The following is a 16,853-nucleotide window of genomic DNA, read 5'->3' on the forward strand; positions in this document are numbered from 1 at the left end:
CAGATCAGTGCTCTCTCTCTCTCTCTCTCCATGCACATGCACACTTGCTTCTGTCTTGCGCACTCACAGAATCTTGGTCATGGGTAAAAAAGAGCTCAAAGTTCATCCTTGTAACAAGCAATTAGCAGCAATTCATTGTTCTAACCATCATACAAACACTAACAGATTATGGTTTTCTTGGTGTTCAAGCAAGCTTTCACATTAGTAAGGGTTGCTATGGATAAGTTCACTCTCAATGACATGGTCATTGTGATGCAGCTACACCACACCCCTTTGAGGGTCTACACAATCCCCATAATAGTTCAAACTCAAAAGCTGGACTCTCTCTTGCTGCATAATTGCATTTAGCACATGAGAAATGTGGAAAAAGTTGCAAGGAGCATAACCACACTTGATCTAGTAGATGTGCCTGCATCCTTTTAGTATAAATTAACAAGTACCCACTTGACTGATTTTACAACTACAGCAATGGAAGTTTGACCAATAAATATCATAAGAGCAAGGAAAGCACAAAGAAACCTTTTGCTAACAAATGGCACCCATAAAAAACAAGAACCCTCACACCTCCTCACAAGAATTGGTATAGCCAGCTGTCTGAAAAGATTTTACAAATTGCAACATAATACAAGAGGTTGCTTTAAAGCCTGAGTTACGGTCTGAAGCTTTTATCGGCTATGCATCAAAGCATGTGGAAAGGCATTCATAGCAGTCACAAGGCTGCAAGAACATCAACAAATCCAATCTGCAGCAGTACACGAATTTCTGGTCAAGGTATTGTAAGCTACATAATCAATCCATGTACAGTAAACATTTGCGCCTTTGGTCAGGAGTCATAACAAAACCATGTGGTACCCACAGCATGAAGCTGTGATAGGTGCTTGAGAAGGGTCTTGATAGACATGAATATGTGTGGAACACTGTTTGCTTTTTGATAGTACAATTGATCACCCTCAGAAAAAAAGAACCTTGAATGAGTATGCAAATTCATCTTGCATTGCCAAAGCTGGAGTTGTAATATGGGCGCCGCTGACCAATGTTGAATCCTGATTTTGAGGGAGGGCAACCACTTTGTGATGTCAACAATCTCTGAGCTCTCTCTCTCTTGTTGCTCCCCCTTCATCTTGCATTGCCAAAGCTGGAGTTGTAATATGGGCGCCGCTGACCAATGTTGGATCCGGATTTTGAGGGAGGGCAACCACTTCGTGATGTCAACAATCTCTGAGCTCTTTCTCTCTCTTGTTGCTCCCTCTTCAACCTCTCCTCCCGCAATTCATCAATTGACTTTTTACGTTTCTCCGGGCGGTGCCCTGATCAAGAAGCAAAGATGTTAGAAAACCTATGTGAACTTAGAGAATGGAACCCTGCTACCATATTCAAAACCCCTACCTCTTATCTAAGATCCACAGTTCCATTTTCATTCAGAAACTTCATTCTCACCAACATTTATAGTGGCATCACTTTAGAAATTTCATCACATTATTAAGACAATTGTATAACTAGACATTAGCTTTTGCTATGAAACCTCGAAAGCTTGTGAAAGTCCAGACTGAAGAGGCTGAGGTCTGCATTATGTCTGTGCCCACATTTCATAGGTTATCACCTAAAATCATGCTCAGCCCATCGTTATCTCGTCAAGAGAAGAAAAGTGGGAAGGAACAAAGTGAAATGCCCACATAGGTCAAACCTGCACACGTGGCATGATTCAAAGAAGGCAAACCACAAGCATATAGAGAAGAAACTTAGAGAGGTGGACCTCCCAAACATAGATCTAAATGGGCTAACAGCAGCAGGTCCACCCAAGCTTCCATCCCAAAGGCTGATGTGTCATACAATTCGCCTACAGCATCCTAGTGTGTGGAATTTAGATAAGACTGCCATGTTCATATCAGTGACATAGTGGTCAATGGCCAATATTGTGGGCACCAATCCAAGATGTCCAAGGATGTGACTTTCCATATTACTGATGGCGGTTGTCCTTAATCAAGGACAAAGTTGGTAAAGCGACTCTTAAGTGACCATGCCAACTCCCATGCAGCCTTTGCCTCCGTCACAAGTCAAAATTATATATAGCCACATTGTCGAAAGCAGGGTGAACTCAGTTAACCTGCTTTATTCGAGCTCTGGAGGAGTTGTAGCTGGTCAGCATACAAGTAGCACATTCCTGGGCTTTTTTTATGCTTTCCACTGGAGTGATGGACACTTCCTGCATATTGTGCAAGAAGTGAACTACAAATTGCATTTAAGATCCTTTTTAAGTCCAGAAGCAACCAGTGGTTACAGCTCATAATCATACATTAGTATGGATGGGTTGTATTTGTAAGCGAGTACTTAGTATTATTATATGCAAAGTTGGTCTGTGAATAATCAGATTGACAAGTTCCCATGTTGTGATTTGCACTTCTACGACAGTGTAGATAAAACGGGCCCCCAGTTTCCAGTGGAGTTAGAATCAAAGTCAACTTTCTATTTCCTCCAGCAACTCATATAACTTGTAAAAATGTTTGACAAAGAGACTACATCAATTCACAGCTTTGAACAGCTGGGATGAGTCCAGCCATTTTAGTCAATTGATCCCCAAAAACTCATATTGTAGCCTCAAACAAATGGAGGCAATGCCACTACTTGTCCAATTTTTATCCGCAGCTTGTAAGGGATGTAGAAGTGGTGTCTATTTGTGGCATTCAGCTTGATTGAGCTGACACTATGAGCACCCTATCAAGAAAAGAGACAAGATAGTATGCACTCATACCATATCAGAGAGACAATAGGGTTTGTGGGGAGAAACACTGTACAACAAACCCTGAGAGAAGAAAACTCAAAAGAAGAGTGAAGAATAATGAACATTGAATCATGCTGAATAAATCATGCTAATACAATGGAGCAAACCTCTAAGATGACGGCACTAGCTTGGCTGATCAGGCGGCAACACCTGTAGGGAATTTGCACAGTGAAGGGAGCAAAACACACTCCTACGAGCAGTAGAGTATGGAAGTAAATGCTGAATGGTGAAGGACAACTATAGAGGGGGCGGAAAACGATCCTCAAGTGTCGTCAAAGTGGAGGAAGAAAAGAATCAGCAACCACCAGCTCCAGATGATGTAGGACAACAGGGCGGCCTACAGCAGCCTGAAACGCAGCTGTAAGATGATGGCTTGTAGCAAAATGCAGGTTTGCCTAGTGTCCAAGGGCCATGAACATCGCTGGAGATGGGCTATGCAGTAAAATGCAGGTGAAAATAGCCCACAAACCAGTTGCTTGGCAGGGAGAAGCAGTCACCAACAAGGAGATGACAGTCGCCAATAGGCCTGGGGAGAGTAGCCTGCTGGGCAACCTAATCTGCCCCAAAACGCAGCCTAATGAAGTGGAAATAGAGCGCCTTGCAATAGGGAAGAACAATCCACGAACAGTAATGTTCTCCTTGGTTGGGGTGTAAACAGCAACAAAGAGGTCGATGAAGAGGCCGATGAATGTGTGTCTCGGATGAAAAGCCCGATGCACAATGGGGAAGCAATGATCAAATTGGCAATGGCTGAGAGAGAGAGAGAGAGAGAGAAAAAACGTGAGCAGCAATAGAGAGTAGAGAATAGAGAGTGAGAGATCGTGAGATGCACAATGTGTGGGTACAATAGAATATACCTCTTTTAGGGTTTTGAGATAGATACATGTAAAGTACAAGTGCCAAGGATGCACTCACACCCGTACACATATAAAAGGCACGGTGGTCCTTTCTTCCCAACAACCTCCTACCTAAAAGCTAAAGGCAATGTGCCTTAAGGTTGAGGAAAAGAATCAACGAAGTCTATATCTGTACAAAGCTGAAATACATATACTTTCCAACTCCCATCATCTATCACCAATTAGCAAACCGCTCTACTGGAAGACCCTTTGTGAGAAGCTCTGCAGGATTATCATCTATATGTACCTTGAAAAGCTCAATGCTTTTGTTGTCAAGTACATCCCTGATAAAGTGATACTTCACCTGTATATGTTTCGTCTTTGCATGAAAGACAGAGTTCCTTGCTGGTATGATAGCACTCTAACTACCACAATGGAGAACAAGGGTCTTGGTAATGCCAAGCTCTCCCACCAGACATGAAAGCCATAAAGCCTCCTTACATGCCTCAATGGCAGCCACATACTTTGCCTCTATAGTAGACAATGCAACATACATCTATAGCCTAGAGATCTAGGAAACTGCTCTCTCCGTAAAGATGAATACATACCTTAAGTAGACTTTCTATAGTTAGCATGACCAACACAATCTGCATCCGTAAAACCAACGATAGATGCCTTTTGCTTCCCAAAGCAAATGCACATATCCTTTGTGCCCTTAAGATATCTCATGATACCTTTCACTACTTCCCAATGCTTTCTACCAGAATGTGCCATGTACCTCCTAACCACTCCCACCACAATGCTATGTCAAGACATGTAGCAACCATAGCATACATCAAGCTACCCAAAGCTGAAGTATACGGAATCTTGGCCATTTCATCCTTTTCATCATCAATGTAGGGCTGTCCTTTACACTAAGTCTCACATATGGAGACAATGGTATGCCTTTCTCCCCCTTTGTGAAGAAGAGTGTATAGGCACTACTAGGGTTTACATGAGGAAACACAGAGTATACAACCACAATAGAAGCACAACAAGACAAACACAGACATAGAAAGTAAAACTCAAACCCTAAACGCAAAACTCAAAACTCAAACACAAAAATCAAAAGAAGGGATAGAAAGAACACAACTCTGAAGTGAATGAATGTTGCAAACGAATGGCAATGTGTCGGAGAGTGACATCCACCAAAGATGGATCCCAAGTGTTATGATCACCAATCCAAGTGACAGAGTGAGAGAAACACCCAACGCTGATCACCACAGTGTGAGGAGACTGAGACAGCTGCAAAAAATGATGCTTGATGATGTGGACTAAGCAACAAACTATAGCAATAGAATGCTACAGTAAAATCCGGCAATAGAATGCCACCATAAAACACAGCAGTAAAACGCGACAGCAGAACGCAGCAATAAAATGCCGCAATAGAATGTGACAATAGAATGCCGCAATAAAACGTGGCAATGGAACACTACAATAGAACACCGCAGTAAAACGCGATAGTAAAACAAGGTGATGGCAGCAATCACAAAGGCTGGCCCACCACATGATGAGAGACTAATGGCTGAGATCTACACGCAAGGGTGAGAAACTTGCACAAAAGAGATGAGACTGAATGGGAGCAACCTATCTATATATAGATGAGGATGGACCCTCCCAAATTAGGATTTTAACTAAATTCTCTCGAACCACTCCCTATTTTAGGATTTTCATTAAATTAAAGCTTATTTTAGGGCTATTTAAGTTACTAAAATGCATTTCTTAGCATAACGCCCCCTCTCATGCCCAAAACAGAGTAAGAAAAGAAGACCAATCAAGTTTACCCAAGGCATTCCATCCCAAAGCAACCAAGGCATCAGACATAGGGTGTACAATGGCTACCCAATGGCCTACCAAGACTACAGAGATGATGGTTATCTTACCAAGGGAGTCCAAGTAGTCACCTCAAAGAGGACAAGGCATCGAACAAAGGATGCTCGTCAACTGCCCAATGGTCTACCAAGTCCTTCAAACGCGGATGGAACTACAATGAACTTGATTTTTATTTTATTTTTTAAGTGAGAAATGGTTGCAGTCGATTGAGTAAATGACGGAGAATGAAAAGAGATGATTAGGTCCAACCCATCATAAAACATACAAGCTACCCATCCAATCAAGGATGTCGATGATAAGGGAATAGTGAGGAAGTAATGGCGATGTAGTGTACAAACCACCGGTGGAAACAACTTAGGATCCATGTAGTGGTGCTCTGCACAATAAGCATGCTACATGCTGTGAAAGCATCCCGAGACTAGAAGTGCGAGGTAGAAGTCATCACCATGATAGCATCAAGAGAGAGATTGTACGATCTGCCTCATGAGGGAAAGTCACCATGCTGGTAGAAGAGAGAAACTCCTAGTAAGATGAAACCATAAAGGAAACAATGCGCATCCCATGTCTCCAACCTAGGTAGGACTAGACAAACCTATATATTAGCCATGCGCTGAAAACAAAGTCTACAAAAGAAAATAAGATCTGTAATCACAAAAGTCAGTAGTGAGACGCTCTAAAAAGAAAAAAAAAATTGAAATGAAAAATAAACTGAATGAACAAGTACAATAATGCAAATGTGTGTGTGTGTAAATGCAGCGGAAGACTTGAGAATGAAAGGCTAAGTGTGTGGCCACCATTACATACGGCGAGGTGGGAAAGAAGGCCTAGAAGGTGCAGTGTAGTTCCTAAAAGGAGATGCATAAAGTGCAATGGGATTGATGCTAGCAAACCAATCAACCAACCCCTCAGGAGTAGAGTAGGATGGCCGTTGAGGCTGTTTGTTTGCCACATATCCACCAATCGTGAAAGCTGAAGGAGTAGATGGGGCAATAACAGGAGGCGTAGACCTACTAGACTATGGGGTCATAGTAGTCTACTCTGGTTTTCTAGAAGGAAGACCTTGGGCCTCTTGAAATTTCTACAATTAATTGATGTTTCATTGTTAGTTGGTTCTTATTGTGTGATAATTGGGCTTACATTTATTGACTTTTGAGTAATTTTTGGGCTGTTAATTATCATTGGCAACAGTGATAGCAACAATCTTTCGCACATAGTAGCTTGACAGTGCACACAACTTTGCTACATGGTAGAAGCAGAGCGATAATGTCTTGGTGCAGAAGAAACAGGTGAAGCCCATAAAGATAAAAGGAGTAAAACCAGAAACCATGGATCAAGATGAGTCGGATGAGTTAGATGAACTTGCATGCTCTACCATAGAGTTTTAAGTGCCAAACATTTTGCTATTTATCATAGAGAAATTAAAATCTACTTAAGTTACATGCTTAGAAAAGTGTAGCAGCAAAAATTTGATGGACCTTTGTATGAAGGAAGGTACAACTATATTTATACATTTGAATGAATTTAACTCTGTTTTTAGCCACAGGCTAATACATCAAACTACATGAGAAAGCCCCAAATTTTAGCTGTAATTTTTACTCCAAATGTATCCATGGAAACAAATTTGACTCATACAATCAAAGGCCCCAAAATTTCTCTACTCAAACTACTCAAATTGCATCAAACATCACTCCTAAGTAGATTCCACAATCCAATTTGCCAAAATTTCACAAATCTTGCAAAAGCCCCAAATTTGCCCAAGGTGCAATCTAATGAAGAGAATGTGCCCTATTTATAGGCACGTGTCTCAAGTGGCACCCTAGGATGTGGGCACCCATCTCTTTTTGGGGCTATAAGTATGAAACCCATAGTTACATGGAATGGGGAACGGGAATGGGACCCCTTGGAACGGGGGGAGCGTCCAAGGTGGGGGAACGGGAACGGGAGAACGACATATGTCTTAAGTGCCCCAAATATGCCTTGCATGACCCAAGTTGCCCCAAAGAATGTCCCTCTAATTGCCCCAATACCCCTCAATGCTCCAAATTGACCCAAAAGTCCCAAATTTGACTCGATTATCCCCATAGCTCCAAATTGCTCTAAATTGCCCCAATTATCCCAGTCTCCCTTGAAATTAGACAATATAAATGGATGATTACCTTGGAATTGAGAATAGGCTGAAATTTAATTGTGATTTGCAATAGTTCATAATGCATCAAATTTGAACTATGCATGGACTCCTGATTGGCTTGTGGGTTGTCTTGACACTTTGAATCTTCAATGAGAGAGAGAGAGAGAGAGAGATTAGTGTGTGCACATTAGGCGATGGGGATAGGTGAACACATGGTAAAAGGAGTGTGATACAAATAAAAAGGAAAAACTAGAAAAAATGTAAATTCTTGGTCAACAGGCTTGGAACGGCCATTCCAAACAAGGAATGACAAGGAACATTCCTTGCCCGTTTCACCTCCTTCGAGGGTCTGGAACGTGTTAGGCCGTTCCTATAGGCCGGAATGGCCATTCCTTGTTTCTATGGTGAAACCACAAGGAATCAAGAAAATGAAATGAACTTAATTAATGGGTTTCTCAAAACATCCCTACACATAAGTCTCCATAAAGGTCTTTGTTGCAACAAATAGAAGTAGAAGTAGTAGTGCACCTATGGTTGGCTATTAATCAACATAAGCAAGTTGATCACATGATGAGCAATCATCGTGTTAAGTAGTTCCCAATAGTCAACAATCAAAGCAAGTGTCATATTCACTGGTTCATAATGGGTAGTAGGTCATGATGAAGGCAAATTGCTTTTCCATTAGGCAAAGCAATTGATTTGTGGCTGCCTCAATCAGCAACAAAGAAGTGTCAACATCAATCACCTTTTCAATGATGTGGCAACTCATATATTGGCTGCATCGACTTGCCTACCAAAATCTATCTATTTGTCATGACATCGCCAGCCACGTACACAAGTGTACCACATTACAATGAAAATACCATCATTCTAGAACTTGCTTAATATCCTCAATTTTCTGATAGATTTGTTGCAAAAATTCAACCTTGCATTCTCAATCTTTCGAGATTGTATTTTCAAACCTATGATGTGGAATATTTTTTAAGGAGCATATGGATCTATTGGCAATAAGAGAAGGATCATCTACAACAATTTTCACTTGGGTTCCCTTGTTTACATTGTTCAAAATTTTGAATACTAGTTTTTTCGGATCCTAAATGGTGGACGTGAGGGCAAGATAGTTGGCTCCAAGGAAAAAAGGTGGGCCCTTCCCAATTTAGTACCTTGTCTCTATCTCTGTTGTCTAGATTTTTTCCTTCTCTTTCTCTATGTTATCTTTGTGCAAAACCTACCAAGTTTAGTCTCTTTATTCACTAAAGAAGAAGGTGACTATACATAAGTATTCTTGCAACACTGATTCTTTCAAGGGTAACTCGGTGTGTAGCTTGAGCATTCATCTATTGGCACCCTTCATTGAGGCTGAATGCGAGAATTGTGTGCTAATATTTGCATTAAATGGAGGCATGTGGGACAATCCATCATATACATTACAATAACACATAGTAGACAAACACATGAAGACTATAGTCTATTTGGAAAAAAATAATTTGGCCTCTCAGAGTTTTCAAGTTCCACAATAGCATTCAGAAATTGAAACGACATATTTAGATCTAAATCATCGAAGCCAAATCTTCCAAATCCCTATTAGATAAACTATAGTTTCACATTAAAGTAAACAATATATGATAACATGAACACTTCGTAAAATGAATTTGGGAGAAGCAAGGTATCCAAGCTTGATATATGTAGCTAATTGACATGCAAACAGTTATCCTGTTACACAAAAGTTTTCAGTCAATTGGTTAACATGTAAATATGCACGTGTACATGTAGAAATTTTGCAAGCAGATTTTTAGTACAAACAATACTGTAAAGAAGAACCTCTTCTTGAAAAATAAATACACAAAAAGAGGAGGTTTCCCAAATAACCAGTCATTCACTGTCAGCAAGCATCCTGAACACAAAATATGAGATGACATAGATAACATGCACACTCAAAATTACTAAAACCATCCAAAAAGCACTGTCAACCAAGGGTCTCCAACAGTTACCTTCTACATCTGTGTGTTGAACAGCCACACTGCCATCGCCATCATCTGTAAACTCATCTGCCAATGAGCTCTTTGACAGGTACCAAGGCTGCTTCCTATCTTTGCTGGAACATCCATAACCTAGCCGATACCTCTCATCATCAGCCTCAACACCATCCTTACCAACCTTGGTGGCCTCCTTGGCAGCTCGTTTGTACAGGCGTTCAAGTTCTTTATCGCCTCTGAAGATTTTCTTATCAACCTCAAGCGATCCCTTAAACTCCTTACTCACAGAAGCTTCTCGACTGCTGACCTTCTGGAAGCCAACGAGGCCTTCAAAAAGGTTGAGATGCTGAATCTCCTCCGTCTCATGGTTGTCTGATGATGCGTTAGGGTTTGTTGGTGAAGGAGCCCGGTTTGTCTTGGCATGGGCGACTTGCCTGAGCTTGGCCAAGCGAGATTCGGCCTCCTTCTCTCGCTCCTCTCGACGCCTGATGTGCTCCTCTTTGGCGGCGGCCTCCTCGTCCCTTCTAACTCTTTCCCTGTTGTCGAAATTGTATACATTCCATCGTTTCTGAGGAAGGATGTTGAGGCCTCCGTGGCCTCCCATCTTATATTGCTCTTCTTCTGCTGCTGCTTCTTCTGCTTCTGCTTCGGATCAAATCTATTGCAACAACATCCTCCGTCTACTACCAGCACAAGACCGACGCGACAGGCGCACACACTCTCGTTCTTACGAAAACCGGAGGTTTGATGTGAAACAAATTGCAAGCGACGCGACAGGCACACACGCACTTGTTCTTACGAAAACCGAAGGTTTGATGTAAAATAAATTGCAAACTTTTTTAAAAACTAGGGGTCATTAAAAACTTTCAAGATTTAACTAGGGTTCACAGCAGGGCGGACAGATGGATTGTGGAGTTCACAACAGGGCAAACGGATGGACTGTGGAAAATCCATCTCCGCGCGTCTCACATTCACAAACAAGTGGATAGAAATTTTATATAAGCTTTTGCTCAAATATTTTCATCTAATGAGTGTTGGCCAGTTGGAAAACCTGAACCTGTCATGCCTACATGGCACAAGTCCAAATGTTGCTATGCGCATTTGCTATCATGTCCCGACAAGGAAACCTTTTTGGAGATTAATCTCCTATTGACATTGGCTGGACGCACCTACACAAAGCAAGTGTCCAAATGGGTCTAAACCCATTAGATGGACAATCATTCATAAATAAACTCAAAAGGTGCCCAGACGGGTATGAACCCACCCTTAGGTGGACAACCATTTATACATAAACTCAAAAAGTGGGGTTTGGGCATCTCCACTTTCACAATCATCTTGATGCTCTTCAACCTGAAAGATACATTCTAAATTACTTTCATATTGTCTAGATGCTTGTCAACCTAAAAGAGACATTTTAAATGACTTTTAGCTATAGCTAGGAAATGATTGCCATTGACCACTTGTGGACAAAATTCCCCTTCAACAAATAGCTCTTTAATCAATCATATCACATTAAGTCAACAAACATTGCAACAAGACACACTTGTCCGAATGAGTGGATATTTAAAAAAATAGTCTAATGGCATGGGTTGCCCAAGAGAATTGTTAGTGACATGTATTTACTTTTCACTTCCAAGTTTTGGACCTATCTCTTTTAAGCCATTTGTACCCAACTCTGTTTCAATATTGCCTATCATAATTAAACTGATGGTGGGCAAATTGAAAGTGTCAATCAAATTTTGAAAAACATTCTAGGGGCTTATTGCAAAGAGAACCAAAAAGTGGATTGAGTACCTACCTCTAGCTGAATTTGGGTGCAATGCTTCAAATAAACAAAGCATTGGGATTACCCCTTACCAACCATTGCATGGGCAAGAGTGCCTATCCCCTCTAAATTTCTCTAGCCACAACTTGACACTCGAAGCTTCCAACGAGATGCTAAAATATATAAAGGAGCAAACTAAAGCAATCTACCAAGATATTAAAGCGACGTAGGAGGATAGGTACAAGGCCTTCAAAGAGGGAGACATGGGTTTTCTAAGAGTTCATTCAAAGAAAAGTTCACTATCTCTTAAAAATTTTTAAAAATCAATCCCATATATTGTCGTTCTTATTACAAAATTATCAAATGTCTTGGTAGAAATGCTTACAGATTATAACTCTCACTCGATCTCAAGGTCCACAAAGTATTTCGTATAAGTTTTCTAAAATCCTAGCCTAGACATATTCTTAATGATTCATAGATTGTAATGCCAACTCAAGGAATCCTTAAAATACATCCTAAGAAGATAGAGAAGCCCTATGGAAATCATACTCTCTAAGAATACCTTATACAATGAAGAGATTTCCTAAAAGAAAATACAACATGGATTGAAGAGTCCATTCTCTAGAGAGACTATCCCCAATTTCTCTCAAGATGAGAACATTTGGATTTCTCTAAAGGGAAGAGAGTGTGGTATATTGGGTTTTCTTCTAAGATACATGATGGTTTTCTTTATCATATACATTCTATCAAATTCCATTCCACAACTCACTCATTGCTCCGTCAAAGTAAAAAAACTATGAAAAAGTTCAATTGCATAGAGATGTGCATAGTCCAATTCGAATCCTAAATTGAAAGATAGGCAAGATCTCCAACTATGAGACTTGTCCAAAAAGTGAGAATCTCCAATGTGTGGGATCTAAAGCATAAGCTCCACAATATAGTTGAAAATAAAAAATTTTAAAAAAGAGGGCTTTAGACTTTTAAAGGGGGGTTATGAAGGAGTTTAAAGGGGAGATATGGTAGCCAAAAATAGCCTTGTGAAGCTACCCCTTCCCCCAATCATTAAAATCTATGTGTCCCCACTCATAAGAGATAAATATCTATTGGGGGTTAAAGGTTGCATGTGCCTAGCCATCTACATTTACTTGTACTTATTGCCCGCACAATTGCACATTGTACGTGACAGCTGCATGTTACAGTCACTTTATTCTATATTCTTACTATGACAATAGAATAAGGGAAGGTAGGTCACATATTGTGACTATTATAGTTTCTACATACTCGTCTCTCTCTTCTTTGCTTGAATCTCCATAGCTCTTACTTCCACTTATGCTTCCACTTCCACTCCACCTTTCAATAGGTATCAAAGCAGGTATTCAAATAGTGCTATAGATCATTACATTCAGCCTGTGAAGAACGAGTCTTTATATGTGAGGTTTTTTTCCATATTCCCAAACACAAGCATAATAAGTTGGATCCGAAGTCTGTTAAATGTATCTTTCTTAAATATGGTGACGTAGGTGAGATGGTATGTTGCCTTTGGGATCTGCAGGCTTGAAAGGTTATCCGTAACCATAATGTTATATTCCATGAGGAAAAGATGCATATGAGACTAGAGGAGGTGATTGAGGTATGCAAGATGATCTTTCAGGATAAGTCTTCTATTACAGTATAGCCAGCCCCTATTAGATAGCATATTATAATTGTCGATGATGTAGTGGACCAAAATCCACATGTTGTGCATGATCATGATGTTGGATAAAGAGGGCAAGCCATCTTGGCCCCAACCAATCTTGCTATACTCCACTAGAGTGTCACATCCTCCTAATTGTTTTGAGCCCTCTATACATTATGTCATGGTGATAGATATTGGTGAGCCTTTCACTTATGCCGAGTCTATGTGCAGATGCAATAGTCACTCTTAAGAAAGGGGCATGTAGTTTGAGTTTGATTCATTACGTAAGAAAATCATACATGAGATTTGGTTTCTTTGCCTAATGGAAACATGCATTACCATGCAAGTGGGTGTACAAGTTGAAGAGGACCCTTGGTCACCCTAAGCAGCATATAAGGCTAAATTGGTTGCTAAGGGTTTTAAGTAGGAAAAGCAAGTTGATTTTGATGAGATATTATTTCATATGGTCAAGATGACTATCCTATGCTTGGTACTGGCCTTAATTGCACATACAGTTCTAAACTTGTACCAAATGGATGTGAAAACGGATTTTAAAGTTGTTTGTGTCTAAAACAACGTGTGTAGTATGCTATGTTTGACAAACTAAATAATACTAAATTTAAAGAATGGAAAGTAGGTGAGCAATGGATTTGTGTATAACAATCACATCCTTAGCTTCTCTTGGAAACGTTGTGTTTGTATATGGTCTAGAGTAAATACATCAAATTCAATTGTAGTATGTGAACTTTATTATCTTTGTATCATGTCAAGGAGTTTCAATATCGAGGTACTAGTTACAAACTCCTTGAATTTATCAAATTTCTCTTAATGCTTGACTAGCCATATGATTAGGTTGCTCTGATAAAAATGTAGGAGATAAAGCAGTGGTAGATATAGAGCAGGGATCAAGAGCAGTATGCTCTCTTCTTCTTCATCATCCTTCTCACATTTTTCATGCTCTTCACTGTCTACAATACAAGTAAATCAAGCTAGGTCTTGCTTAACTATAGTTTACTAACTCTAGTTAGCCTAGTTTGCCCTAACTTATTAACGACATACTCATGGCTATTGACAGCTAGGGACTGTAGATGTCATGTCAGGCTAAGCATCACATCAAATGAGCTTGACTCTCAACACTCCCCCTCAAGCTCAAGAAATGTATTGTACTCCAAGTAGCTACCTGAAGTGACTAAACTTATCTTTACCTAGTGACTTGGTAAAGATATCAACTACTTGATCATTGTCTTGACATGCAGGAGTTCCACCTATCATGCAAAACAAGTACCATCTCACGTATGAAGTGATAGTGTACCTCTATATGCTTTGTTTTGGCATGGTAAACATGGTTTGTAGCCAGAAGTTTATGAAGGATAGTTTCACTCCTAGAGCACATAATTGTCAAGAACTTTGCAACAACCAGTGGATTTTAGTTCACAAACATGTCATACATTTCCAAACATGTGGCTTAACATCTAGATATAATAGCATTCCAAGCAAGAAGCATTGTCTACATAGTAGACAACATTCTTAACCAACAATCTATGAGTAATCAATAGTATTCTCTATTGGAATGAGGATACTCTCAACTCAAACTATCCACAAATCACAACAAACATTTATCACAACCTTTGGGAGCCAATGCAAAATCCTATAGGCATCAATGCTTGTCTAGTCCTCAAGAAACAATGACAAATATGCTTGCCATAGACTATCAACAGTTAGCCCAGTGCATGAACAATAGTAACCCAGTCCAAATTTGAGCATTTAATGCTTACAAAATTCCATTCCATAAACCATCCAATAACCATGTGACATCATCAGGCATGGTTAGGTATCAATGTATTCTCCAGTGAGCTCCAAAACTTCAAGATTCAAGTTATTCTAGGACTATGATAGTAGTGTGTGTGTTGTGAACCACCTGTACATGAAGCTCAATAGCTTCCACAAGTGCTCAACCATGCAACAATATTGCCATGATCACTATCAATCATTTGTACCCTATGCAAGTATGGTATTCATCAATAATAGGCTACCATTAATCACTACCAATGCAAAGAGAACATCAAGTACATTTCCAGCTAAGTCAAGTGATCTTCAAGGCTACTTTGATGCATTCATTGTTGTTGTAAACATGAGACCAATACCAAACTTGAAGGGGTACTCATCACTGATGCCGGATATACCCCTAAAGTTAATGCTTAGTAACTTCTTAGTATCTCAGTGAGATACCTACTTTAAACCACCTACTGAAATTGTCTTTATACTTCAAGGAAAAAAAGGCACATTTTTCTTGTTGTCCACGATGTCAGCTTGTTGTTAGTTATTTCTCAAAGTTCTCACCCAATAATGCCCAAGATGTTGCATGAATGCTACTCTATAGTAGCCATGGAGGATATTAGCCAAAGCTCCAAGCCTTAATCTTTAATAATTGTCTTTGTGTGTTGTCCACACTAAATTGAAAACCACTTTTATTGTTGTCGATGTTGGACTAAAATGTGTGTTTCTATTCTTCATTGCATGCTGGTCACAGAGCTCACTCCATGAGCTCCATTGTAGGTCACAGAACCCTCTTTTTAATGCTTCAATAGGCTTGAAGGGGATGTGCAGGCAGTGGAGAAGGAGAAGAGGAAGAATGTAGGTGCTATCAAGAATGATATGGCAGCCTTATTGCACTATCTCATATATATGAATAAAGAATATGGGCGGTCAGTGTACACGGGTAGGCCCAAGGGCCTTTTATCCCAACAACCTCCCACTAAAAGGCCAATGGCTCAAGGAGTGAAAAAACAAAGAAAAAAGGAAAAGAGACAAGGTGAGGAATCATGACATCTCACCCAATGCCCAATCGAAAAGCAAGCTGTGCAATAAGCGGGAACCTCTATGAAAGACGACTCAAGCATCCCCAAGTCCATGACATCCAGGAGATAAGTAATCTCATAGCTCCATACAGCGGAGCAATCCAAGAATGCTTCTCATGAAGCAAGCACAACTCATGAGTGAAAGTATGTAATGCATAAGCATCAGAGTAGTGCATAGCATCATCGTGGCACATATGAGACAGTTGAGAGCACATAGACTCTCCAAATTCAATCATAGAAGAAGGGCCAGGATCTTGGACACATGCCAGGACGGGGTCTCAAGATAGTATGCAGCCTCAGCGAAGCGTAAGACTGACATATAGCTGTAGTATCAACCATAAAGCACACTGAACACGCATCAAGAGGCTTGAGAGATGTCCGCGTCTCATGAAAGACAGCATGACGACTGCATATAACCTATTGGGCATCCAAATCCCATAACCTGTAAGCCTAAAAGTCACCATCTCCATAACCAAGGAGGATACATCTGCATGACATAGGCATATGTGGCATACATACAAATGCCTGGCAGCATCCAAACATCCTCAACTAATCATAGGAGTGTCTCATGCCACTCCATGCCTTGTGTGGTGTAATACCATCCAAAGTCAGACATGGCGTCCAATTAATAAGCAAGTAGACTGTCGTCATAAGGGCCTCATCCCAAAAGCCATAAGATAACCCAATTGTGGTAAGCATAGAAGCAACCTTTGCATGTAGAGTCAGGCACATGCCATGAGCGATCCCGTAATACCGTGGGCATAGGAAATCAATGCCAGACTGCTGACAATAGGATTGAAAGCTGGGAGAGATCGCATGACTCTCATAATCCATTTGCAAGCACCTAGGCCCGCAACTATCAAAATCCATAAACCTGTCAAGCATAACTTCAACATCCTCAATCTGTACCAAGGGAAAAGCCCAAACATGGTGGGTAGCATGATCCACGAAGGTCACAAAATGT

At 40.4% G+C, this 16,853-nt stretch overlaps 1 protein-coding gene across 2 annotated transcripts; it reads right to left on the bottom strand.

Annotated features, from left to right (window-relative positions):
* Positions 1-522: 522 nt before the first annotated feature.
* On the bottom strand, positions 523-10,378 carry LOC148018146 (uncharacterized). 2 transcript variants are annotated; one of them, XR_015687734.1, is made up of 3 exons: positions 9,607-10,378; positions 994-1,307; positions 523-742 (listed from the first exon to the last, which is right to left on the bottom strand). XR_015687734.1 is itself a non-coding variant. In XM_087661945.1 (2 exons), exons 1-2 carry the CDS (start codon positions 10,193-10,195, stop codon positions 1,117-1,119), a joined length of 780 nt encoding a protein of 259 aa, XP_087518071.1. In that variant the 5' UTR covers positions 10,196-10,378; the 3' UTR covers positions 526-1,116. The 2 variants fall into 2 exon arrangements, 1 of the variants encoding a protein (XP_087518071.1); XM_087661945.1 differs by having other exon boundaries at positions 526-1,307.
* Positions 10,379-16,853: the final 6,475 nt, after the last annotated feature.

This window comes from Lygodium microphyllum, chromosome 21 (genome assembly GCF_053477565.2).
Source record: "Lygodium microphyllum isolate KBCC chromosome 21, Lygodium_microphyllum_v1.1.10, whole genome shotgun sequence".
In the NCBI taxonomy this organism is placed as follows: domain Eukaryota; kingdom Viridiplantae; phylum Streptophyta; class Polypodiopsida; order Schizaeales; family Lygodiaceae; genus Lygodium; species Lygodium microphyllum.